Source organism: Equus caballus, chromosome 14 (genome assembly GCF_041296265.1).
Source record: "Equus caballus isolate H_3958 breed thoroughbred chromosome 14, TB-T2T, whole genome shotgun sequence".
NCBI lineage: Eukaryota > Metazoa > Chordata > Mammalia > Perissodactyla > Equidae > Equus > Equus caballus.
Genome location: NC_091697.1, coordinates 107,409,618 through 107,435,083, shown reverse-complemented (window position 1 = coordinate 107,435,083; position 25,466 = coordinate 107,409,618). Strand labels below are relative to the sequence as shown.

At 46.7% G+C, this 25,466-nt stretch overlaps 1 protein-coding gene across 2 annotated transcripts in view; it reads right to left on the bottom strand.

The window, feature by feature from the left end:
• The window catches only part of ZNF366 (zinc finger protein 366), a 63,955-nt gene extending 41,130 nt beyond the window's left edge, over positions 1 to 22,825 (bottom strand). Inside the window, exon 1 of one of the 2 annotated variants that reach the window (XM_023618220.2) lies at positions 22,663 to 22,825. Coding sequence is in view for 1 of the 2 variants with exons in the window: in XM_001918349.5 (XP_001918384.3) it covers positions 1,512 to 1,584 (73 nt within the window). In the remaining variant the exon portion in view is untranslated. Of the gene's footprint in view, positions 1 to 1,511; positions 1,653 to 22,662 lie in introns of those variants that run through there. The other variant, XM_001918349.5, reaches the window with a different exon arrangement.
• Between the last annotated feature and the right edge of the window lie 2,641 nt (positions 22,826 to 25,466).

The window sequence follows — 25,466 nt, the reverse complement described above, 5'->3', positions numbered from 1 at the left end:
TAGAACCTAAGAAAGTTTGGAAATCTACCTTTTTAAGAAACTTTTTATTCTAGAAAAGTTCAAACTATGAAAGTAGAGAGAATGATACAATGAATCCTCATGTCTCACCCCAAGTTTTGATTATGACCAATCTTACTTCATCTGTACCCACCCACTCCCTTTCCTCCCAGTTAGGATGACTTCCAAGTAGGCCCACGACAGCATATTATTTCATCTATAATTTCTGGATGTATCTCTTAAACACAAGGATTTTTTCTTAAAACATAGCAACAATACTATATGTAATAGTGTAATATATGCCTTAATCATTAAATATCCACTCAGTGTTCAAAATTCCCTAGAAAATCCAACGTTTTTGCCTTGGAATGAAAACCGTGGCTGGAATTTTGTCAGTTTACTGTTGAACTAGCCAATTTTCCACCTTTCAGATTTCATAGAAAAGTCTAGAAGGTCGGAAGGAAAGATCTCTTTCTGATAATGAAGATAAAGAGAAGAGAAAACTATCTGAGCTTCCTTAACCTGGACTCGGTGGCTGCTCAGACTGCAGAGGCTGTCTACACTTCCAGCCCCAGCACGCTTCCTTTTTGTAAGCTGAGGCACGGAGGAGAGAACCGACTTCCCGGAATCCACGCAGCTAACTAATGACAAAGAGCTCAATTTTGAAGTTTAAGAGGCTGTATTTAAGATACTGCTTATCTTTTAAACTGCCACAGAGGGACCTATAGTCCAGTGCTTCAGACGTGGACTCAGACCTGTGCGGCTGCTCTGGGCGTTTAGAGCCCTGCTCTCCAGGTCAGTATTCACCAGCCACGTGCAGCTTTTGAGCGCATGAAATTGGGCCAGTCTGAACTGAGACATGGTGTACGTGTGAAAAGCACACTAGATTTCAAAAATTTAGTTTCAAAAAACCCTTAGAATACTTTATTAACAATTATTCTGTTTATGACATTTAAATAATATTTTTATTTATTGGGTTAAGTAAAATAGATTAATTCAAATTAATTTCACCTGCTTCTTTTTTACTTTTTTACCATAGCTACTAGAAAATATCAAATCACATCTGTGGCCTGTATTATATTATATTTCTATTGGACAATGCCGGTTTAGACATGGTGTTTTAAATGCAGGATTCCTCAATTATACAGCCTGGCCGGGGAGCTGGAGAGCGCTGGGAGGGCATCTATCCCACGCCTCTCTTCTCGGTAAGGCTGGACACTAGCTAAACCATCCTACGGTAAACCTTATTTTTAAAGATTTGCAGAAAAAATAAACTTTCAAACTTCCCCTGTGGCTTGGTCTAATCTAAGCAGATGAGTTCTGCAAGTAGGAGAGTTAACATCCACTTGTACGAGCCTTTTAAACAAAGCCCTAGGAATTACTTTTGAACTCTGCCTCTCCATCAACCCTCACTGTCAATCCAAACCCTTTCTAAAGAGCCCTCAGACCTCTACATTTATCCTCACTGTGATCTCCACCACCAGCTCCCTGGTCCACCCCCCGCCCCCTCTCACCTGAGCTGCCGCATTTGTTCCCTAGGCGCTCGTCCGCATCACTCCTTCTCCGCTCCTGTGGTCCCTTCTCCATGAAGCAGCCGTAGTGGGCTTCTCAACAAGCACGTACGACCATGTCATTCGCCCACGTGAAGGCCTCCAGTAGCCTCCCGCTAACTTCAGGATGAAGTTCAAAATCTGAGCATGGCCTGAAAGCCCCACATAGTCCGACCCCTGTCCTTCCTCCGGCTGCCTCTCGCCCGTGCTCCCCCAGCGGTCTGCGTTTTACTTATGTTGGCCTCCTCTCACTTCCTCATCCACACCATGGCCTCTCCTTCAGAACCTCTGAACATCGCCTCGGAACACGCCCTTCCCATTGCCAGGATCACTGTCGCCCTCCAACTCCCCTGTCTGGTTGACACATATTTATTCAGCTCCCAGCTCAAGCGTCCTTTCCTCCTGACCGCCTGCCCAGGGCAGACACACCAGTTTCGGCGCTCAGCGCACATCAGAGTGGTCATTTTACATTCTGTGTGCGATTATTCACTGAAGGTCTGACTCCGCAGACTGTCTGCTGCAGGAGGGCCGCGAGCCCCTCGGTTCACCGCCACTGCGTGTCCTCGCACACTGCCTGGCACACCGCGGGCCATCAGTTCACAGGAAGAAGGCGAGGTGGGTACCATCGAGACTCCTGCCTCTTCTTCCTCACTGCTCTTGAGTGAGAGGGAGCCCCCTCATGACCATTCCTTCCCAGCTCACCAACGTGCTCCGGACAGACCACCTGAGACCCCAGTGGAAGGACCAGCAAATTCTGTGGCCTAAAACTCTCTAGCCATCTTCTATTCCAGAGTAAAAGCCAAGCACACCCTAGGGCCCACAGGCTCCCCACGATTAGTTACCCTCTGCTCTCACACCCACATGCTCTCCCTTGCTTCCTCCACTCCAGCCCCCCTGGCTTCTGCTTGCCCAGGCCATCTCCCACCTCAGGGCCTTTGCACATGCTGCTCTTCCCACCTGGGTAGCTCTTCCTCAGACACCAACATGGCCTCTCTTTTGCTGCCTTCAAGTTTTCGTTCACTGACCCCTTTTAAGTGTGGCCACCCTAACGCTGCCCCAGTGCCCCCATTCTCTCTCCTTCCCTGCTTTGTGTGTCCTCACACCTTCTTACATAATATATAGCTGATTTATGGTATTCACTGTCCATCTCCCTCTACCGGAAGGCCAGCCCCATGAGCACAGGGTGTTTGTCTTCTGTTCCCTGACTCATCCCCAGTGCCTAAAACAGTGTCTGCCAGGAGGTTGTTGCTCGACAAATGTTCATTGGATGAAAGACTAAGGCTCAGCCTGTGCAGCTACGAAATAGGCGGGCTTGAGCAGCCACCCGCGTGATTGTGCAGAGCTGGCCCATGTTGTCAGCCGACACACTTCAGGGTTGTGACTGGAGACCCGGGCACTCCCTAAGCCCAGAGCAGCTGCCCGATCTCCTGGCTCGGTCCTGGTAAGCGTCTGGGAGGCCCGAGGAAGCAGTTTGGTTTCAGAGAGCACCTACGTGGCTCCTGCCAACATCCCCGCACCCCACACCCCACCACACACAAACATACCACACAACCCTCTCCCTTCCCAAGGACACAACTCATGCTATTTCTAAAATAGAGATTCTGGTCCAAAACAGTAGCCAACACATAGTGCATCTCCATGTGCACAGGAAAAGAGAGGGGCCCTCTGAGCAATTTCCTGGCCCTCTATTTTTCCATTCCAGTAAATGAGGCCTCCTTTAGCTCAGGAACCTCTCTCTGAACCAAGCCAATGCCTTAACGGTGCATGCCATTTGTTGCTGCTGGGCTCGTTTCTTTGTTCTTTTATTTTCCATTTTAAGTGATCCATGCCTGGGTCCCTTATGTCATAAAATTGTTGACAACCAGCTCTACCAGGTGTTGACTACTAGTTAAGGCGCAGACAGTGCTAATGGAGAGTTCCCTTCCTAAACAGGCATTTTATTTAGTCATGCATAATACTTAAATTGTACTGTCTGCCTTCAAAGGGTTTTGCAAACTTTACACTCTGTTAGGCCGGGCAGTGCATGTGTCCACGCTTTACGGCTGGAAAGGCAGCACAGATAAACAATTTGCCTAAGGCAATAGCTAGCTCTGCTTCAGACAAAGGACTTTGTCTTTTTTAATAGATAAGGAAAATGTGACCAATAAAAAATATAGTTCTTCAGATTAGCGGTTACCAGTGGGGAAGGGGGTTGAGGGGTGGGCACAAGGGGTAAAGGGGCACATTTACATGATGACTGACAAATAATAATGTACCACTGAAATGTCACAATGTTATAAACTATTATGACTTCAATAAAATAATAATTAAAAATGTAGTTCTTTCTCAGCTGTCTTCGTCCGTAAATTGCAGAAGTTCTGCGTTCTGTCTGTGTGCTTTTCAGGCCACGTGTGTGACTGGCTCCCTTGGCTATCCTGGCCCCTCCTTGTCTCTCACACCACTTCGCAGTCCTCCTCTCTCCCCTCCCCCTCCGGTCCTCGCCTTTATCCTCTCCTGGTTTCTGGGGTACTCCAGCTGCAGGGGGAACCTGAGGGTAACTCTTATCTCTGTCCCTCTGGGACGCACTTCAGGTGATAAGCATTTGTTGCTGATGGATGGGGAAAGCTTGAGGTCAAGTTCCTGGGTGGGGAGAACACCATGGACTGAGTCAGTGTATCTTCCTGGACTATCAATTCTATGTAGTAGTGAGTAATGTAAAACATTTTAAATGAAAATAAATATGGATATGTTATGGGACAGAATGCAAAAAATCAGGACAGGTTAAAGTCTGAAATTCCACCTGTGGCAGACTACTTAAGATTTCCTTTCTAGATTTTTCTCTCCCATTAGGGGTACTTGGACTGCACAAGTCTGAGAAGAACTGACATAACACAGCATTTCCTCTGGGCTCCAGGGAGATGAGGCATTGGGATTGGTTTTCTAAGGGCTAGGAGAATCAGTCTTGCTACTTTAGTTTTCCTTTGAGCAAGGATTTTTTTTTTTTTTTTTTTTTTTTTGGTGAGACCATCTTGGAATTAATGGAGGGAATCTGGGGCATCCTTTCCCCTGGACCTTGAATGTCCACCAGGCAGCAGCCTTTCCAAGCGAAGAAAGAGTGGCCCTTCTCTCAATGTTTAGTAAATAAAAGCAATAAGCAAGGAGACCTATGGCACTTGAGACTACGATTAAAAAGAAAACCTGGAGGGGCTGGCCCCGTGGCCGAGTGGTTAAGTTCGCGCGCTCCGCTGCAGGCGGCCCAGTGTTTCGTCGGTTCGAATCCTGGGCGCGGACATGGCACTGCTCGTCAGACCACGCTGAGGCAGCGTCCCACATGCCACAACTAGAGGAACTCACAGCGAAGAATACACAACTATGTACCGGGGGGCTTTGGGGAGAAAAAGGAAAAAATAAAATCTTTAAAAAAAAAAAAAGAAAACCTGGAAAGATGAAATTTCTAGTACATAATGATTTTACACTGAATGTGTTGAAGACCTTTAAAGAGAACAGAGAAGAGTAAAATAAAATAAAGGCTGAGTGTGGTACCCTTGTTCTGGCTGTCACCCGCCCACCCCCGGGGGCGAGGGCAGACCTCCTTGAGCCCTGAGACACTTTAGCCAGCGTGGCCTTTGGAGAAAGGATGCGAGCATGTAGCCTGCTTGTAGAACGCAGCCGCGATAGGAGCGCAAGGAGCTCAGGAGAGGGAGTCAGAGGGCCTGGCGTTGCATCCTGGCTCCCCACCTGCTGACTGTCCTCAGCCTGTTTTCTCCGCTGTAATCACAGTGTTCATCAATATTTCTAGCCCTCCTGGGGACACAGGTGGATTGCATGTCCCTGTTCCCTTTATATGGAGGCATGGCCATGAGACTTGCTCTGGCCAACAGAAGGGGAGTACAAGTGACATGTGTCATTTCCTTGTGGAATCTTTGAGAAGTCATCCATGATTCCACATAATTTTCTTTCCCTTTGCCATAGCAACCTGAGACATTTCCAATAATAGCTGTTGGGTCAGCCTGGGGCCCAAAGTCGAGATGACCTAGGTCAAAGGTACAGTTGATCCATGTAATGGATATGCAATGGAGGGGAGACACAAACCCTTGTTTTCTTTCTTTCTTTTTTAATTTTTCAATCCTTGGCAATTTGGAGGTTGTTCATTATTAAAGCCAAACCTGGTCTGTCCTGATGGATACACTACTTCACGGATCTGGAGAACGATTAGAAGGAGAGGCTGCGTAGGCAACTGCCCGGCCCACAGCGGGGGCTGTGCGTGCTGCTTCTTCCTCCCCCACCAAGCTCTCCGCTCTGCGCTCCTCCCTGGCCCTTCCTTACCAGTCCTGAGCTATTCTACTCTTCAGAGAGTTGTTTTCAGTACCAGAAGAAGGAAAATGAACTTCAAGACTTAAAATGTTTCCTAATACCCGTTAAAAAAGTGAGAGAGCCCCTGAGCAGAGCAGAGTTGGGAATTCCCATGAAGGGAAGAGAATCTTCTCTCTCCAATTTACAAAAGAGAAAGGAGCCAAGGGTCTTATCAAGGAAATCAGCCAGAAAGTAGAACCAATAAACTTTGAAAATTTCCAACCACAGAGAACTCTCCGCCCTCCAGCCTAATGCTGCTCTCATGGAGCTGGGGTCAGGGCACAGACGTCTCCTGAGGATCCAGTTCAGACTGTCCTTTAACAGGTCATCTGTCCTGGAGAGAGGTGGAGTCCTTGACCTACTTAGTGCCAGCTTTCCTGACATTGCAGCGAGAATGATGAAGATGGTCGGACCTCGAGCTTTTAGCTTTTTCCTCACTGGCTCCCTAAGACGCCTTGCCCCTCCTCCACTGGATCCAGGCTGGAGCTCCATGGGCCTCGGAGGGGAACCCAGCAGGGCCACTGCTGCTGGTTTGGCCAAATCACTTAATCACTTAACAACTCATTCCACTAGGCCATCAAGCTAATCCCTTCTTAGGATGTATAAATCCACTTTGCAGGAAAAAAAGTTCCTACCTGAGATTATTCTACAAGGCCATGTCTTTGAGCTTTATTCAAAGAGTAAATCATAATCGATCAATTTAAATGGCATTCATTAGGGCTGTGAGTCTCCAAATGGTTGAAAATTTTGAGAGGAGGGGAAGGAAATAGGAGGAGAACATAGATGAGACAGCGCTGTTTAAGGCCTCCACCTTGGAAGTCACTTCCAGAAATTAGAAGCGAGCAGGACAGCTCTCTTTCAGAACCTCCAGTGGGAGAAGAGACTTGCAGAGAAATGGGAAAGGCGACAAAGAGAAGCATTCATTCAGAAGATTTGTATTAAGCATCTATGGAGGGACAGGTACTGTGCTGGGCTTGGAGGGACAATGGTGAGAAGACAGTCATGGCCCCATCCTTCTCAAGAGTAGTGGGCGCTACTGCTATTTTGTGTGCGTTCATTGCAGAACTTTAATATCTCTGCCCACCCCCAACCACTAGATGCTAATAGTGCCCCCTAGTCATTCTGATAACCAGAAGGCACCCTCCCTGTTTCCAAATGCCTCCATGGGCGACTGGACTGCCCCCAGTAGAGAACTCCTGAACTGAGTGTGATGGCTGCTGAAGATGATACAATAGAGAGCTCTCAAAGGAACCCCAGTGAGGATGGAAGGCGCCAAGGAGAAGCCCACCCTGAGACCCCCTTCCTCTCCCTGAGATGGCACTTGCTGTCTACATTTTGCCCTAACCTGTGGACTTGGAGGTCCAAAGGGGCAGGACCAGGTCTGAGATGCTGTGGAGCTCTCAACAGACACTGATTTTAATTGGATGGTTTGAGGAGTGAATAGAATTATTTGAAGAAAGAGGAGGAAGCTATAAGGGGTGAGGATTGGTTAGAAGGAACCCCTATACATCCCCTGATGGTCAACCCATCTGCCTAGGAGATATTAGCAGGGGCTCTTTAGACCTGACCACTGCCCCAGGGAAGGGGCTTAGAACACGTCAGAATTCATGCTGTGTGACCACCTCCAGGGTCTGGCACATACTTTTGGCAGCTCAGAGGCCCCTTTCTCGTTTTCAGGTTGAGCGTGATTCCTTGGAGGAAGGGGGAGGAGGCTAAGAGAAAGAGAAACGAGCAGTCATGGGCCCCAGCATGGCCGGCAGAGCACTAGGAACATTCAGGGGAGCGACAGCACGTGGAAGCCGAGTGATGCATGAGCGGGAGCAGGAGCTGGGAAGGTAGGCAGCCCAGAGTTTGAAGTCTAGGCCTCCCACTTACCGACTGTGACAAGTTACTTAATCTCTGAGCCTCAGCTTCCTCATATGGAAAATGGTGATAAAAAAAAGTAATAACCCACTTCACGGGGCTATTATGTGATTTCAATAAAATAAAAAATATAAGCAGCTGATACCAAAAAAAAAAAAAAAAAGCATTCAATAATAGTAACTCTACTAGTATTTGGGCTTCCTAATAGCACTGGTAAGAAGATATCCTCCTGGTTGTGAAGTTGTAAAGAGGAAGGAGGAAGACTGGAGATTACGGCTGGGAGCAAGGAAAACAACAAGGCAAATCGAGAATTCTCACCGCCAGCTCTTTGTTGTCACTCAGGCCCCTTATCTGCACCTTCAGAGGGAGAATCCTGGAAAGGGGCCTCTGATAGCCCAGCTCTAATGTGCACCAGCCAAACAACTGGGACGGGCAGAGAGGGGACATTCTGGGTCCAACCTGACGGATGGGGACAGACCAGAGAGGAAGCAGAAGCCTGCTGGTAAGGAGATGAAACCAGAACCTACTGAGACGGCGGGAGGACCTGGCCTGTTCTGGAGGAGGTGTAAGGGAGACCTGTGGCCTTGAGAGCTTGTGTTTAAATGCTTCAAAGAGCTGACATTAGAAGGACTGGGTTTGTTTCATGTGACCCCAGTGGGCAGAAACAGGGCCAATGGATGGAGGTGACATGGCATAACCATTAATTCACTGGAAACTTCCGGAAGGCTCAACTGGATCCTATTCACTTTAGCGTCCATAGCACCAGCACAGAGCCTCGCCCACATGGGACAGCCAAGGAGCAGCAGCCGCTGGGACTGTTCCTGGCTGGTCTTGGAAAAAGCAGCCGATCCTGAGAAGCTGATTATCTCTGCATTGGCCCGTCTGCTTGAGACCTTGGTTAAAAAAACAGTGCTGTCAGCCAACACTGAAACTCAGGGCAGCTCATCCTTCCAAGTCCAGAAACAGGTTCTTTTCTCCTACCTTCAACCCCTCACTTTGCAAACACTAAAAAAATGAAAAACTGTTTCTTTTAGGCTCAAAGGTTGGGTACGTTTTAAGCTAAATAGCTCTGCATGGGATGATCTGGAAGTGAAATTTGAAGCTGGATAAAAGCTGAGCCTGCTACGAAAGTTCACTCTGACTTCCGCTGACCCTCTCCTAACTGTGGCCCTCAGCATTTTGGTTTGTGGCAAGAAAGCGTTGCTTCTCTCCTCTCCCTGGATGGTCTGCTGGTCTTGTTTCCTCTTACACTTCTCAATGAGGAATCAAGCCTCTGCTTCACTTCAGGTCCATGCCCAAACTCCTGCCACCTGACCGCTTAGACGCGAGTCTTCACGCATCTAACACAGAAAGCCGATAGACTGCTGGTCCAGAAGATGGAGAAACATCATCCTCTCTGGAGCCTGAGCTCACTAAAGCAAGTCCGCTCAAATGCAGCATCTGCACAAAGCCGCTGTCCCCCTGCCTGCCTGTGACTAAGGAATCGGAGGGGAGGAATTGTGTATCTCGACTTGCCCTCGGCTGCTTTTCCCAAGACCAGCCAGGAACAGTCCCAGGGGCTGCTGCTCCTTGGCTGTCCCATGTGGGCGAGGCTCTGTGCTGGTGCTATGGACACTAAAGTGAATAAGGTCCAGTTGAGCCTTCCAGAAGTTTCCAGTGAATTAATGGTTATGCCATGTCACCTCCTATTTCACATTTCCCTTTATTCATTAATTCACTACAAAAATGTCTATCAAGTTCCAAATGTGTGTCAAAAGCAGTGGCATGTGGGGGCCGGCCTGGTGGCACAGTGGTTGGGTTCGCGTGTTCCGCTTCGACGGCCTGGGGTTCGCCGGTTTGGGTCCCAGGTGCAGACATGGCACTGCTTGGCAGTCTGTGCTGTGGTAGGCGTCCCACATATAGAGTGGAGGAAGATGGGCATGGATGTTAGCTCAGGGCCACTCTTCCTCAGCAAAAAGAGCAGGATTGGTGGCAGATGTTAGTTCAGGGCTGATCTTCCTCAAAAAAAAAGCAGTGGCATGTGGTGCCTAACACAACAGCCTGTGCTGAGTGCTTCCTATGTGACAGGAGTGTGTCAAAGACACCACCTGCACTGACTCACGTGACCATCACAACGTCCTATGAGGCAGGGCTAGTCTTTCCCTCATTTTGCCAATGAGGAAACTAGGACACAAATAGGTTAAGCAATTGCCCAAGGTCACATGGATAAAGGAAGGAACCAGGAGCTTTTTTGGAGATAGTTGTTAGATGAAGGAAGACATTAAACAGTAATGATGGACGCTTCCAGACACTTTCTAGACGTCTATCAAATACACAGACTACAGGCAGCAGTTCAAGAATGGAACAGCTCATTGCCACCGGAAGACCCAGACTATTCCAAGCAGCTCTCCACAATTGATCAGCGGAACCCGGCTTTGCTCTCCTGCAGTGTGTCCAGGCTTCTCAGCATGAGGACGCCCTTTGTAAACTGAAAAACTAAACCCATTTTGCAAATCTTCAGTGGGTTAGGAAAAATATAAAATAACCAAAAGCTGTTTTGAATTCAGTAACATCTTTAAATTAATTTATATATTTTTAATGCCCACAGTATAACCAGATTTGAAAAGCAGAGGTACATATACTTTCAAAACATGACTTAGTTTGCAAATATTAGGCACATGACATCTCAGTACGGACTCCCCAACCCCTCGAAATGACTCCACAGACCCTGAGATCCACAAAGCTTTGTAATTTTAGACGAATCGTTTTCTTCTCTGAGCCTCAGTTTCCTCAGCTTTTTCAAAGGATCTCCGAGAGAATTAACATGAGGCCAGCAAGAATTTAGAGGGCTGTAGTCCTAGGGAGTACAAAAATGGTTAAAAACACAGTTCCTGACAAATATGGCTCTAGTGTAGTTAGGAGACCAGACACACAGGAGAGAATTAGTAAGCAGAACGTTCTTCTTCTAGAATGTGATCTGGTAATGCACAAGGCAGGGAGTGAGTGCACAAGGGGTTCCCTCTCGCGTTACATACACACATGGGAAGTCGGTTCTTTATAAGCTGTCACAGGGACCCACGGGCTGCCCCCGCTCAGACATGCTCCTCACTGCGCTGCACTGAGACTGAAGTTGGGGAAATGGGCCGGTGCACATCACGGTGATGGAAGATTTGGGGTTGGGTTGGGTTGCGTTTGGTTTGAAGCTGCAACTCAATTTATTGAATGACTACCATGGAGAGGAGGTTATACAGTGGCCCTGATGTTAATATTTAATGATATTTTGATCCAGGTGTAATTTAAGGCACATTTATCAGGCAAACTGAAACTTGCTGTTTAGCTTAACTAACTCAACCCCCCGCATAATGTCACAATCTTGCAATTTCACAGCCTGCATTCATCACATTTTCAGGATATAACTGACTCCAGGGGATGGAACCTTGGAAGAGGCTTCCCTCAATAAGACTGGCTTGAGAGCAGCAGCAATTACTCCAGTCTCTCCCTTTGGGATGTTGGATTGAAAACACAAACCCCATCCCCCAGCACCCTCAGTTCATGGTGCTGAGCACACAGCTTGATAACTCCGATACCTCTTTCTCCCCCCTCAGGAAAGCTCCAGGTCCCATGAACAGGGCGAGTTCAGATTAATAATGAAAAGGGCTAACTTTTATTGAAACTGACTATGAGGTTGGCACTGTGCTAAGCACTTACATGAAATATCACTCTTAATGGTCACAAGAAACCACAAGGGGGTGGTGCTACTTTATACCTGTCACTCAAGTGAAGACCTCCCGTGGTCACACCACTGGCAAGCAACAGGGCTGGACCTGACCTCTAGCTGCTGCCCCTAGGACATGGTTGTAACCTGGCCTCAGTACCATTTTGCACTCACCCCACACATACACTGGCTTCCTGGGCGGCCTCCTCACCCCGGTCGATACCCATATTTTACATGTTTCCAAAAGGACGGGGACCCAATAATCTGACAGGCAACTGAGTGAGAAAGGACAAAGCTTTTGGTTGTGGCTTTATATGTGGCAATTGGTGACATGCTGGCAGGGAAATGACAAGAGGACTATAGACAGGTGTGATATGATCATCCTTAAAGAAATTCTCAGAACACAGAACTTAAACTCAGAAGCATCCTTAGAGATCAACTGGTCCAAGCCCTTCATTTCACATATGAGGAAACAGCGGTTCAGACGGTTGCCCACGATCACAGAACTGGTGTGGGATTCAAACCTCCTCTCTCTCTCTCTCCCTCTCCCTCGCTCCTCTTATTATTTCTGATTGAGTACAGAAGGATAGACAGTGAAATTTTTCCCTTACACCGCTTTCCCCCACGCCAGCCACCCCACTCACCTGCCGAAGGCAAATTCTATTAGAGGGTCTATTGTATCTTGTAGAGGCATTTGATGCATACCAAAAATATGAACTCCGCGTGTGTGTGTCTGTGTGTTTTATACAAAAATGATAACATTCTAGACACTGGCAGAACCTTGCTGGTTTTACTTAACAATGCAGGTTGGAGATTGCTCCATTATCAGAACATACAGAACTGCCTCATTTTTTTCCCCCCGTTTTTACCAGCTTTATTGAGATGCACCTTACCTAATATAAAATTCATGCATTTTTAAGTGTCAGTGTGATGGGTTTCAGAAAATTTATACAGTTGTGCAATTCCAAAAGCCAATTTTGGAATAATTTCACCACCCCCAAAAAAGGTCCATTATGCTCATTTGCAGTCACTCCAAGCTTCCGCCTCCAGCCGCAGGCAACTGCTAATCTACTTGCTGTCTCTATAGCTTCGTGCTTTTCAAAATTTCACATAAATGAAATCATCCAATATTTACTGTGTAGCTGGATCCTTAAATAATATTTCATCTGGCTTCTTTCACTCAGCGTGGTGTTTCTGAGATTCACTCACACTGTTGCATACAGCACTAGTTCCTTTTCATTGCTGAGTAGTATTCCATTGTGTACACACACACACACACACACACACACACACACACACCCCATCTTCTGTTTATTTACTCACCAACTGATGAACCTTTGATCATTTCCAGTTTGGGGCTATTAGGAATAACGCTGCCGTGAACATTTGTGTACAGTCTTTATGTGGACATCTGATGTCATTTTTAGAAGTCAGAAGTAGAGTTACCGGGTTGCACGGTAAGTATATATTTAACTATCTAAGAAACTGCCATCCTGTTTTCCAAAGTGGCAGTACCCTTCCACATTCCCACCAGCCATGTGCTACAGCCCGTTTCTCCAAATCCTCGCCAACAATTGGTATTTTCAGTCTTTCTGACTTTAGTAGTTTTCACGGTTGTGTAGTGGTATCTCATCATGGTTTTAGTTTGCATTTTCCTAATCTGTTGATATTATGTATCCTTTCATGTGCTTATTTGCCATTTGTCTATCTTCTTTGATTAAGTATCTATAAAATTTTTGCCCAGTTTTTAATTGGGTAGTTTGTCTTATTATTGAGTTGTTAAGAGTTCTTTATATATTCTGGAAATAATTCTTTTATCAAGTCTGTTTTGCAAATATTTTCTCATTTGTGGCTTGTCTTTTCATTTTTATAACGGTGTCCTTTCTTGAAGAGTGGAAGTTTTTAATTCTGATGAAGTTCAATTTATCAATTTTTCCTCTTATTGCTTGTGCCTTTTGCGTCATAACTAAGATACTGCTGACTAACCCAAGATTACAAAAATTTTCTCCTGTTTCTCCTACGTGTTCTCCTATGTTAGAAATTTTATAATTCTAACTCTCACATTTAAGTCTATGTGTACTCCAAGTAAATTTACATGCATGGTGTGAAGTAAGAGCCTAAGTTCATTTTTCCTTTTGCATATAGATATTCAATTGTTCCAATGCCATTTGTTTCAAGGACTTTCCTTCCCTCGTTGCATTACCTGAGAAGCTTTGTCAAAATCGGTTAAGCGTCTACCTCAAGTCCATTCCTGGATTCTGGTCTATTCCTTCACTTCTTTCTCAGGGCTGCCTAATATTCCATTGTATAGACTTACTGTACTTGATTTAACCTATCCCTTATTGATGGACAATTATGCTATTTCTACTCTGGTTTTTTTTTTTTTCCTGTTTCAAATAGTGCTGTGGCAAATATATTGCATTGTAGGTATATCTTTTGGCATCTTATATTTGTAGGATAAATTCCAAGAGGAGTCAATTTTACATTTTGATAGACATTCACAAAACACTCTCTAAAGTTTTATTAATTCACTATTACACAGCAGTGTATAACAGTACTCTCCAGATCCCCAGAAACAAATATGCTAACAAATGTTTCATCTTTTGTTTCATCACGTAAGTAAAAAATGCTAAGAGTTCCAATTTGCATTTTTTATTATGAAGTAGGATGAGTATCTTTTTCCACGTTTAAGAGCCAACTATATTTCATTTTATGAGAAATGGGTTTCATGTCATTTGCCCATTTTCTGATAAGTTTTTTGTGATCCACACTACTTACATTTCTCTCAGTTTTTTGTCTGTCTTTTGATCTTGTTTATTGAGTTTTGGCCTGGTAGAAGCTTTTATTTTAATGTAATGAATGTATAATGAATGTTAAGGCTTCTGGGTAAAACTAGAAAGACTATCCCTACACTGAGATCTAAAAAAGTAAATCTCCCATTTGTTCTAGTATTTTTATGTTTCCATTTTTAACATTTAAGATTTTTGATCTATATGGAATTTATTTTAACTTAAGAAATAAAGTAGGGATATGTTTATTTTTTTCCCAAATAGCTACCTAGTTATCCCAACATCATTCACTACATAATCCAACTTTCTGTTCTGATATGCAATGCTATCTTTATCACTACTCAATTCCCACGTGCACTGGGTTTGCTAATGTGCCATCGATTCATGTGTCAGTAAGCACACTCAAACCTCTATGCTGACTCCAAGCTCAGCCCTCTCTTCTGGTTACTTACATTCTCAAAGCAACATGCAATGAATGAAGCACTTTATGAACTGCGTGCAACAACACCTGGATCTTCTCTCACCTTCTACTCCACTGCCACTAGCTAACACAATTCAAACTCTGTCTAACGTCCGTAAGAACAATGTAATTAGGACAGCAAACCTGTCTGGAAGTACAGATCAGATACTACATTCTTGAGTCAAATAAACAATTTGGTGCTAACCACGATTTCCTTCCAGAAGAGCCAATGAATTTGGACAGGCTGTGTCTGTGTATTTCTACACACGTGTGAAAGGCACATGTGCCACGTACAGATGAGAGAGCACTTTACTAAGTAAACCAACTCCCCCTGCCAATAATCTCATATTAGTTGAACAGCAAACAAATCAGGCACTTTATGTTGTCATCCTTCTGGGGTGGGATTTGCTCTCGGTCCGACGTCCTCCCCAGCTTCACACGTTAGACATGTGACGCCGAAATCCTGTCCTAGGCGGCTCAGAGGGGCGCAGGGAGCCAAGGCAGGCCACAGGGGAGAGGGGGCTGTCGGCACTCAGAGGTGGGGGAGGCACATCACAGGGGACTGTCCTCTGCAGAGCGAAGTGGCATCGGTTGAGCCCTCCACTCCTCCTCCAGCTCCGGGGTCAGACCGGGGCCCAGGCTGCGGCCCGGAGACCCCTGGGGACCCTGAGGCAGGGACGGGGGACCGCGGGCTGGAGGGGCCGCGTGCTGGGCGAGGCGCGGACGTCCCGAGCGTCCAGAGACGACGCTGGGAAGGGCCGGGTGCCCAGTCCCTGCAGAGGCTGGTGAGCTCCGGACACCAACACCGCGCGCACCTTCCCCGCTCCCGCCTGCTCCAGAGCCCGGCGGTGCAGGCTCCCTGTCTTCACGAACCCCGTCCTCAGCACCTTAAACGCGTTCAGCAAGCACAGGTCTCAGGCGGATGCTGGAAGGCCGCTCTTCGCACCTTCTGCTACTGAGAAGGTCCCTGGGCGGGCCGAGGGCAGGCGGCCCACGGCGCGGGCAGGAAACTGCGAGGATCGCGCGGGCCGCTCCCCGGCACAGGGACCACGCCAGGCCCCCGCTGCTCGCCCTCCCCCGCAAGCAGCCGCGCGTAGGCGCAGAAGCCCCACTCCGTCCACCCAGGCCCGGCTGGGCCCGGCTGGGCCCGGCTGGAGCCGACAAGAGGCCCTTCCGGTCCTCTCTCGCTCTCTTCCGGTCGTCCCTCGCTCTCTTCCGGTCCGGCTTCCTTTCCCCGCCCGTCCAACAATAGCCCCCTGTCGATTTCTGTTCCAAGAGAGAACAGCGCGTCCCCGCGCAGGCTCCTGTGCGGGAGGCGGCGATGCGATGCTGGGGACCCGGGCCCTCCCCTCTCCCCGCGGGAGACGCAGGCCGGCAGCGCTCCAGGCTTCGGAGGACAAGCCAGTCCAGTCCCTCTTCTCCCCCGGAGGACTCTGCGGCGCTCTCCCGCGCTGTTGTTTTTACATAGTTTCTCAAGCTGCTGAAAAAGCTGAATACCTTTTTGGGGTGGTGTTACCAAAATACTTGTCACGCCCTTCTTCCTACCGACTTCCTTACCGGGGCCTGAATCTTGTGTGATAGGCAGAGCCTCTGCCCCTCCCCAGATTCGTGGGACCCGGGGAGTCTGATGGTTGTGCTCAGCACACACTTGAAAAACGGTACCCGGACCTTGCCTCTCAGACATCACCAGGATCCCTTGGGATGGAGCTAACTTGCTGCCTGAGACCACCAAATTCATGCCTAATGATGCTCAGAGATGAGTAGAATTGAGACTTGTCCATCACACCACTGCCTCAGAGGGAGTTGTGTTGTCTCGGACAAAGTCAGAGTTAATAAACGGCTTTGTAACTCCTTGGATCAGGGACCTGCACTCTGACATCCATCTGTAGCCAACAGGTCAAAACCTTAAGGCAGCACTGCTCACACTGAACGTGCACCTGAACCATGTGCAGATCTTGTGACAAGGCTGATTCTGACTCAGGAGGTCGGCGGCTCCTGCATTTCTAACAGCTGCATTTCTAACAGCTCCCAGTGATGCTGTGCTCTTGGCTCTTGGACTGCATTTGGGAACAGTGCCTTAAGGGTTACTTAATTTTTAAAAAATGGTCAACTACAGATGACTCTTCCTCCTTAATGAGAAACCTAAAAACAAGCCACATCAATTTAACAACCTTGAGCAAATCACTTACTTTCTCTAGTTTACCTGTTAAACAAGGTGTTTGCCTTTCTTTATTTTAAAATGGGGGGAATAAAGCACCCACTTCTTAGAATGGGATGGTTAAGTGAAATAATGCATTTAAAGTTCTTAGCCAGTCCCAACCATGGTAATGACTCCTCCGTAAGTATTACCATTGGTGATGGCAGTGCTCTTGTGTTATCTCATTCTCCAATTTAATATCAATGGCCACTATGGAATGGGGTCAAAGTGGGTCTCTAAAATATCAAAAGAAAATAGGAAAATGGGTCAAAATTGCCTCTGCGTGCCCTGGCACTCGGCACGAAAAAGAGGGACTTTATCAACGTGAACAGAGAGAGCTTTTTCAGTTTCTACCACAAATAACAGAAACCTTGGACCCCAATGTTGTTAATAAGCGTCATCTAATCCCAACTTGTTATTATATTTACATTTATATTTACCACTTTAAATTGGTCAAATAAGTGCAAAACTGCCTTGATCTAGTATTTGTTCATTTTGGCTGTCTCCGTCGCCTCATTCTGTAAAGGAAAGTGTATTGTGCTCCACAGGGATAACACATTTCCCCCCTGAATTCACCAGTGGTGTTTGTGTAAACTCAGCCCGAGTGGCATCTCTTTAACTTGGATTTACAGCCCTGCCCATAAAAAACCAGAGAGCACGCAGCGTTTCCTACAAGGCTGAATCCTGGCTCACAGCTCTTTTAGTCAGGGAAAAACAAATGACCGTTCTCTCTCTCGCCAAAAACAATTTGCTAACCTATCATCTGCCCAGAAAACAAATGGAAAATAAAATGCAACCAACAGTCTTTTCTGTATATTTGATAAACGTTTATCGCCTACGAGCAAGTGGGTGGGGTCCTTGCCAAGATGACAGGTTGATATACAGGTAGCAGCCCCAAGCACATACCAGTGGAACAAGCGCGTAATTCCAGTAAATTCAGGGGGATAGGGTAGCAAATATGTTAAGCTGGCAGTTTGGCATCGTCCCCCAAAATTTTGACTAACTTTTTTACTTATAACTTCAGCATTTGGCAATATATAAAGATAACATATTTAACTCTACAGCCCACTTGCTTATTGTCATCTGTCTAACACATAGTTATTGCACACCTTTTATATGCCACGTGCTATTCTACGCCCTGGGCATATAGCAGTGAACAAAACAAAGTCCCCGTCCTCGTGGGGCTTACTCTCTAGTGAGCTTGTATATGACACGTAACTTCTGAGGAGGACATATTCCTTTATCTAACTGTCATTGCTTTATCTAAATGTGTTCGGTATTTGAATAGTCTGAAAGAACAGGCTTCATTAGACTAGCTGTTTCTGGGAGTGCACGTCAAAATGGTCGTTTCTCTGCTCCTGTTAGCTGGGAACCTATGTCCATTGCTGCTCGGCTTCATCAGCCATATAAACAGATGAGAGAAGAATGGAATGATGTAGGTAGAAACTAAATCGGGAAAATCAGAGCAACTTTTTCTACAAGTTACACATCTTTCCTTTAATGAAGGCAGATTTAACACATCTTGTGAGTGCTGGATTTTCAAACACTGTGATCAATCTTCTGCCTTTCTGTGCCACCATTAACTTAGGACAAGGCTCTAACTTCTAAAATAGGCTCAGCACAGCACACGTTGTAAAAAGGTCAAACCAAAACAAACCCAAAAATCCTCAGGAGGTTAAATCTACCAATATTTTTTAAAAAGGAACAGAAAAATTTAGTATCTGTGTTCTCCTCGAGTAAAGAAAGAATGTGTGCTTACTATAAGACACAAATAAGTTAGAAATGCGGAAATCAGAAAGTACTATTTATACAGAATTATAATATTTATAGATCTAAGTTATCTATCTTTCTATGATTTATATACGGTTATAGAACATTGATCAGACACCTCGGCTTGCTTGCCTGGCTAGCATATGCCTTTCTCCATAACACTAATAGCTTCTAGAAGAACAATTTCAATATTCAAAACTAATTTCTAGAAAGAACATCCAATGCTGAGTGAGAATTCCACTTAAAAGCATGGTTGGTAGAACATGCATTTATATTTAATGTCAATGCAATCCTAAAGAAGACAGAGCAGGATACTGGCCATCCATTTGAGAGAGTCACACGCTGTCAGCATCAGAATCTCACCGATTATCTGGTGCAGTGGGCAGGCCGGACAGTGTAAGCCAGCCCTCAGGTGAATTGTGAGACACACACAGACCACCTTGAGGATCATTGATTTCGTCCAAGCCCATTCTTTACAGACGAGAAAACTGAGGTCCAAGCAAGTAAAGAAACCTATCAAGTCACACAAAGAGGGTGGCAGAGGTTGGACCGGCGCAGAACAGAAGTGCTGTGACTCCCCGTCTGGTCTTGTTCTCCCGCACTAAGCCACGTTAGAAGACAGCTTTCACACATTCGTGTAGAACAACTCCGCTTCAGTTTGCTCTCCGAAGGTGAAGTTGTCCAGATGAGTCTCTACTGTGTCAGAGCCTCTCGTTCTAACAAAAGAACCTCAAAGCTTTGGGTTACTAGGAGCAGATTTTTGGTTGTTGTTGCAGTTGTGTTTTGCTTTTGGAACGTGGAGAGGGAAGTTTACCAAAGACCTAAATTAAACTGTCATTATTACTTGACAAACTAACCAGTATGTAGGTTTCAAAGTTTAGGATGAGAGAAAACTAGCTGTAAGATCAGCCACACACACACCCCCACACACACTCCCCCACACACGGGGTAGTAATGGTGTTCCCATTCTCCGTGTGAGGGTGAGTGGCTCGCTACTAAACTGTTTGAGGCGAGGGATCCCTGAGTGCACTCAGCCCTCGGTGAGGGGAGAACATGTCACTTCAAGTTCTTTTCTGTCTGGCTGAGTCATGGAACTGCCACAATGGTCTCCAAAAAAAGTGTCCCCAGCCCTCCATGGCCAGGGAAAAGGTCACCAAAGCACAGAGCTGAGAGCTGGGGGAAGTGGGTGAGGGGGAAGGGAGCGTGTGCATTGTGACTGCAGTCTCTTTCCTCCTTCATCCAAGTTTGACCTGCTGTCCCCAGGCAAACTTTCCCCGGCATCGGGCTCCACTGGACACCGCTGGCACTGTAATGAGGCTGAATCTGGTGTGTCTGCCATCAGCAGAGATGAACATTGAAACATCAAACTCTACCTTCCTTTATTTTGCAAGAATTTGGGGTTCAGGACATCTTCACTCAACGTGTGCCCAACTCTAAAGCTATGAGGAATAATTTTGTTCTGATAAACCTTTGGCATGGTACTGATCAAGACTACTGGCACAAGTTATGGGAGATGTATTCTGTTCTCTACATTCAAAAAACACATTACCCTTACGTATTAATACAGGACTCAAAAAAATTACAACTGACATTTTTGGCTCCTACTACTTGCCACACATTACGTTAATGGCTTTTCATAAATAATCTTTAATCCGCACAACAACTCCATGATATTGATGCAATTTTACATCTGGGGAAACTGAGGCTTAGAAAAGTTAATCTCCTGGTCTGTGGAATTAGTCAGGAGTAACAAAGCTGAAATTCAACCCAAATTTGTATTACAACAAAGCCTGTGCTTTTGCCGCTCTGCCTGCCCGAACTTGATTCCCGTCCCGGCACATGGACCTCCAGGACATAGCCCCACAGAATTTAACGTTTACACAACAAATTTGTAATTTCGTTATACGTACAGTTTCCGTACAAATTAATTCATGACATCTGTGTGTCAAATTCTGGATCATTCCAAGCTGGAGTTCCCCTGATGATATCACGAAAGAATCTCTGATGACCCCAAAGAAAAATCACGCCCTGGAAGTTTCCACAAATGCCAACTCACTCCTTGGAGTTGAGCGAAGACAGATGGGCAGCAACTGGACTAACCTCGTCAGTGGCTTTGTCTTTAGGTAGCTGACATTTTTTTCCCCAGTATCCAGCAAATATTCTCATGGCCATGACTTAAAAACCTCAGTGGAAATATTGAATATATATTTTTTCTTCTCAAGGAAAGCATGTCTCCGGGCCCCGAATCTCGGGCTGTGGTGAGCACGCTCGCTAGAAGTGGGGGTGTTGGTGCTATGAGCGCACCCACCTTCACCTCACTCGTCCTTCCTCAGTGTGACTCTTCTGTCGTCTGTTCATATTGTGCTGCATCTGATGCTTTTACCAATAACCAAAACTAGAGAGCGTTCTATGATGTCTTAATCGGGCACAAAATTAAAAACATTTTCAAGGAAAAATGAAACTGAAAGAAGCGAGTCAAATCTCAGCCCTAAGTTTTCTGCTGGGGTCACAATTGCTGATAAAAGATGCGAATGCCCAAGTTGGTCAGCCCAGCTACCTTTTGGCTAAGATCTATGGAATGGGGTGCAAGGGGAGGTGGTGGGGAGGTGGGAACCACTGTTAGCTGTTGTTAGAATAATTTTGCATCCTCAAGCAAGCAAACACTCATAACACCTCTTTTACGTTGCTCATTTTATACTGCTCCTAAGGAAGGTCTCTTGAAAAGAGGAGAAGAAAAAAGAAGTCTAACTAATGGAACAAAACCTATGTAATAGTCCAGTTCTATCATACTTTCTCACTCTTATTAAGATGACGGCTCAGTTTTGAATAAACAGTAATTACTTGATTGTGGTTAATACATAGTCTGGCCAAATTAATTTGTAAATGAGAGCCTAGCTATTTTTATCACACTCTTCACATCCCAGGTGACTTCAGTCAGTAACTTTCATACAAAAGAATATTTAAAAAACTGTATCATTGATGTCTATCACCTATTCCATGCATCTCTGAATTAAACTATTAATATTAGTAAATATACACAGTCTTTCCGGGCGACTTTGCTGGCCTATTTTTGACAATGTTCTTTGCTCCCTCGTGGCTTGCCGTGACGAGTTCCTGGTAACATTATCCTTTTTGACAAATCTGAAGCAAGGCAGACTTTTAAAAACTAGTCATGATGTGTGCAAGCTCAAGTAGTTGGCTGTGTTCTATTTGGTGCTTGGAAACCCAGCACCATGTGAAGATTTTTCGGTTGCACTTATAACTAAGTTTTTCACTCCTACTGACACAAGCGATCAGCCTCAATTGTCCCCTTCTAGTCAAATGTTGTCTTCCAAAACCAAGGCCATATGGCCCAAAATCTTTGCCTTCTTTTGTGTGTCAGATGACATCTTCCACCGACAGTGGATAATAAATTTACATTCAACCCACATGTGGAACCTGAACACCTAAGCACCCCCACACAGAGCGATTCAAACGAGAGTCCCTTCTTTTTCTCCTCCTACCTCAGTGATGCAGAATAACAGTCATCAATTAACATCACTCTTTTGGGGGTGCTGAATGGAAAGAAAAGAACAAGAGAAGGGCACCTCAATCTAGGCAGCGCGTAACAAAAACCCCGGAGCAAACCGCAGTTCTCAGCAGACACCCTGCGAAGGTTCCCAGGACACAGCACTGAGGAGGAGAGAGCTCTCCGGCGAGACACATCACACACTCCAGTGGCTCCTGGCTAACCTGGCCACGTCATCTGTGCCAAAATTCAGACTTAACACAATGTCCTCCTTAGCCCCAACACAATTCTATTTCCAGTTATGCCAGCCTCGGCTCTGCAAAGCCTCGGTATTCTCTTTAAGAAGAAAAAAATGTATAAGCTTAAATTGTGGGCCATCCATCAGTCGTACCCTTTGGTTAAGGAGTACGCCCAGTTAAGTCTTTTCTGTTGAAGATGCCCACGACAGTATCCATCCCGGGGACACTGAAATGGAAGTAGAAACGATTGCGTGGTAACTTACCAGCTCCTGAGTCTGAGTGGCTGCAGCAGCCCAGTGCTTTACCTGGTCCCCTGCTCTCTCTGTCTCTCCCTCTCTCTCCCTCTTTCTCTTGGGTACAGATTGCAGGGAACTTAAAGAACTCGCAGGGACAGTGTTTCAAATGACTTAAGAAAGAGAACAGGAACAATACTTCGTTCTCTTTTTCTCAGATGAGTACCTTCGGGAAGAAGGAAGGAAGGGAGGGGAGAGGGAGGAAGTCAACAACCCTTTGCTTTCCTGAAAAAAAATAAGGAAACAGAAGATAGACATCTCATTTTCTCTTAAACAAAATGTTGGAAGGGGCAAAAAAAAAAAAAAAATCTTTGAAAAGAGAATTCTTCAAATATGCTCTCTGGCCTGGGAGCTCTAAGGAGAGAAAAAGGCTTACTGGCCTGTCCTGTCCAAACAAATAGTGCTCAGAAAGGCTCTCCTGAGCTTGCGGCCTCCGGTATCTGGTTTGCAGAACTGACGCAGCCAAAAGGGAACAAATCATGTCACGTCGATTCTGAGCAAAGGAAAGTGTGTCTGCTGTGCTAACTGAGGCAGACCTGCAGCCTGGGAGCCGTTGGCGCAGCCGGCCGGGACCTCAGGCTCTGCCAGGCTCTCTGACCCGAGTGTAGCTGCCAGTCCCCAGCCTGAGTCTAGAGCCTTGGTTCTCCCAGGATCCAACAGCAGACTCACGTCCTGGTCACTGAGCTTTACGCAATGGACCGTGTCCAGCTTCCATCTTTGCTGAGGGATGAAAATGAAGAAAAAGCGACTTGTCACACTGCTGCTGGACATAGCTGTCTGAGAACTGTTGTTTTTGTTGTCTTCTCCCTGCACATTCCTAATCCTTCTTGGATTTAGTCACCTCTGGAAAAACTGGAAGGCGATTTCTAAGTTGTTTTCAAAATACTGTGAAGCAGCATAGGTCTTAGATAAGCGAGCCACAGTTTCTGAAAAGGGATGGGGAGGCTGAGCAGAAGGAGAGAGAAGATAGGGCCATCTCCTTTACCGGGCTGGGGGCTGGGAGCTCATGGGCAGGCGTGCACTCCATTCGGGTCAGTTGCACTTAGGAATAAACCTGGTTTCAAATTCTCTGGCTTGTGCTGTGTGTCTTGTGTCCTTCATCCACCTGGTTAAGACCATTTTCACCACGAACAGGAACCAACAGTTATGTGGACCTTTGTGGCAGCAAAAGAGAAACCAGCCTTAAGGTACTTCCTTATTTCACCCAATAGTGAAAAATGGGGTGGAGAGTTACACCTGATCACAAGGAGCAATTAAAGAGAATTCGGGGCAAGAGTGGTTCTGACTCAGTTCTCTGTAGGACTGCCACTGGGTCCTGGGGTCTGTAAGGTGCTTCTTTAATCCCAAACAGTTTTCTTCCCTCAGTGTTATCTATCATCTGTCTATCTACCATCTATCTGAATATGTGCGTGTGTGCTCAGAGGGAGCGTAAAGACGTCGTCATCCAGTAGGTTTGCAAGAGCCAGGGCAGAGTCTTATTCTTGGCGCTCCCATTGACACCAATACCAGCACAGCACGCAGGCTCCTGGCGTGGGAGACCTCACCCCGTCTACAGGTGAGACAACTGATGCTCATGAAGAGTCTGAGTGGTTTGCCCAAAGTCACACATCTCAGTGGCAAAACCCAAGTGCTCCTCTGTCTCCAGATTCAGCTCCAGGGCTCTTTGCCCTCTGCTGGCCTCCTCCATATCCTGCCTTTGTAGAAATGGGGAGGAAAATCTAAGAAAGCAAGAGAGGAGCCTGAGAGAATGGAATGGGGGAGGAATAGCAACTCTTTTAAAGGGGCAGCAATTTGGGGGCGCCCCTTTGAGTGGCTGTGAGGTTGAGGAAGCACCCTGCCGAAATGCACAATGAGGAGTGGAAGCAGGTGGGAGGGGGGAGGGGAAAGGAACGGCTGGGCTGGGCTTCTGTGGCATGAGTGGGCACGGGCAACAGGGGAGGCGAAGGGACAGAGCAGCTCAGGCTGCAGAGTCCTGGCAGGACTGCAAGGGTCCCTGCTCACCCGAAGAACCAGTGGCAGCCACATGCTGGCCTTTCCATGTTTTCACTTCCTCCTACAGCCTCAGGGCCAGGCCAGGGCTGAGCCCCAGGAGCCCAGGCAGAATCCAAAGGATTTCCCTTTTAAGTCCGCAGAATGTGGGGACTGTCACGTTGAGCCCCTTTGTTTTCTCCGGGCGGTGGACCCGCCCACAGGCAGCCTGCACGGGGACATGTGCCATCCGAGCTGCCGGCTTTGATGTGATGGAGTGGCATCCACTGGGGACCTGCCCACATCACCTCTGGAAAAACTAGAAGGCAATTTCTAATGTTTTCAAATTGCTGTGGAGCAGCGCGGGTCTTAGCGGTGTCAGCCCAGTTTTCACAGGGGATTCACGGCCTGGCCTGTCACAGGCCTCGTTGTGACCTGCCTGTGAGACTCATAGCGCAGGCAGCGGCCTCTCTCCGCTCTGCCAATCATAGGAAAAGTCTCCTCTACGACTTGTAGAATACCCCCCACCCCGGGCGTCTAGAAGCCGACACTCCTGAGTCCTCCATTAGGTTCCTGGGAGCGGTTTCCCGTCAGGCTGCTCAGGCGGTGGAGCTGGCTCTCCACCTGTCCCCTGGCTGATTCGGGTCTGACTGGAGGTGAGGGAATGGACGTTTGTGCTGTGGACACCTGAGGAAGCGCGTGCGTGGAAGTGGAGTAGGGCATGCCTCTGACCCCGCAGGTGAGCCCCGCATTGGATATTATGAGGATCATTTGAGCAGAGAGAGAGGGCTGCAAGACCCTGGGCT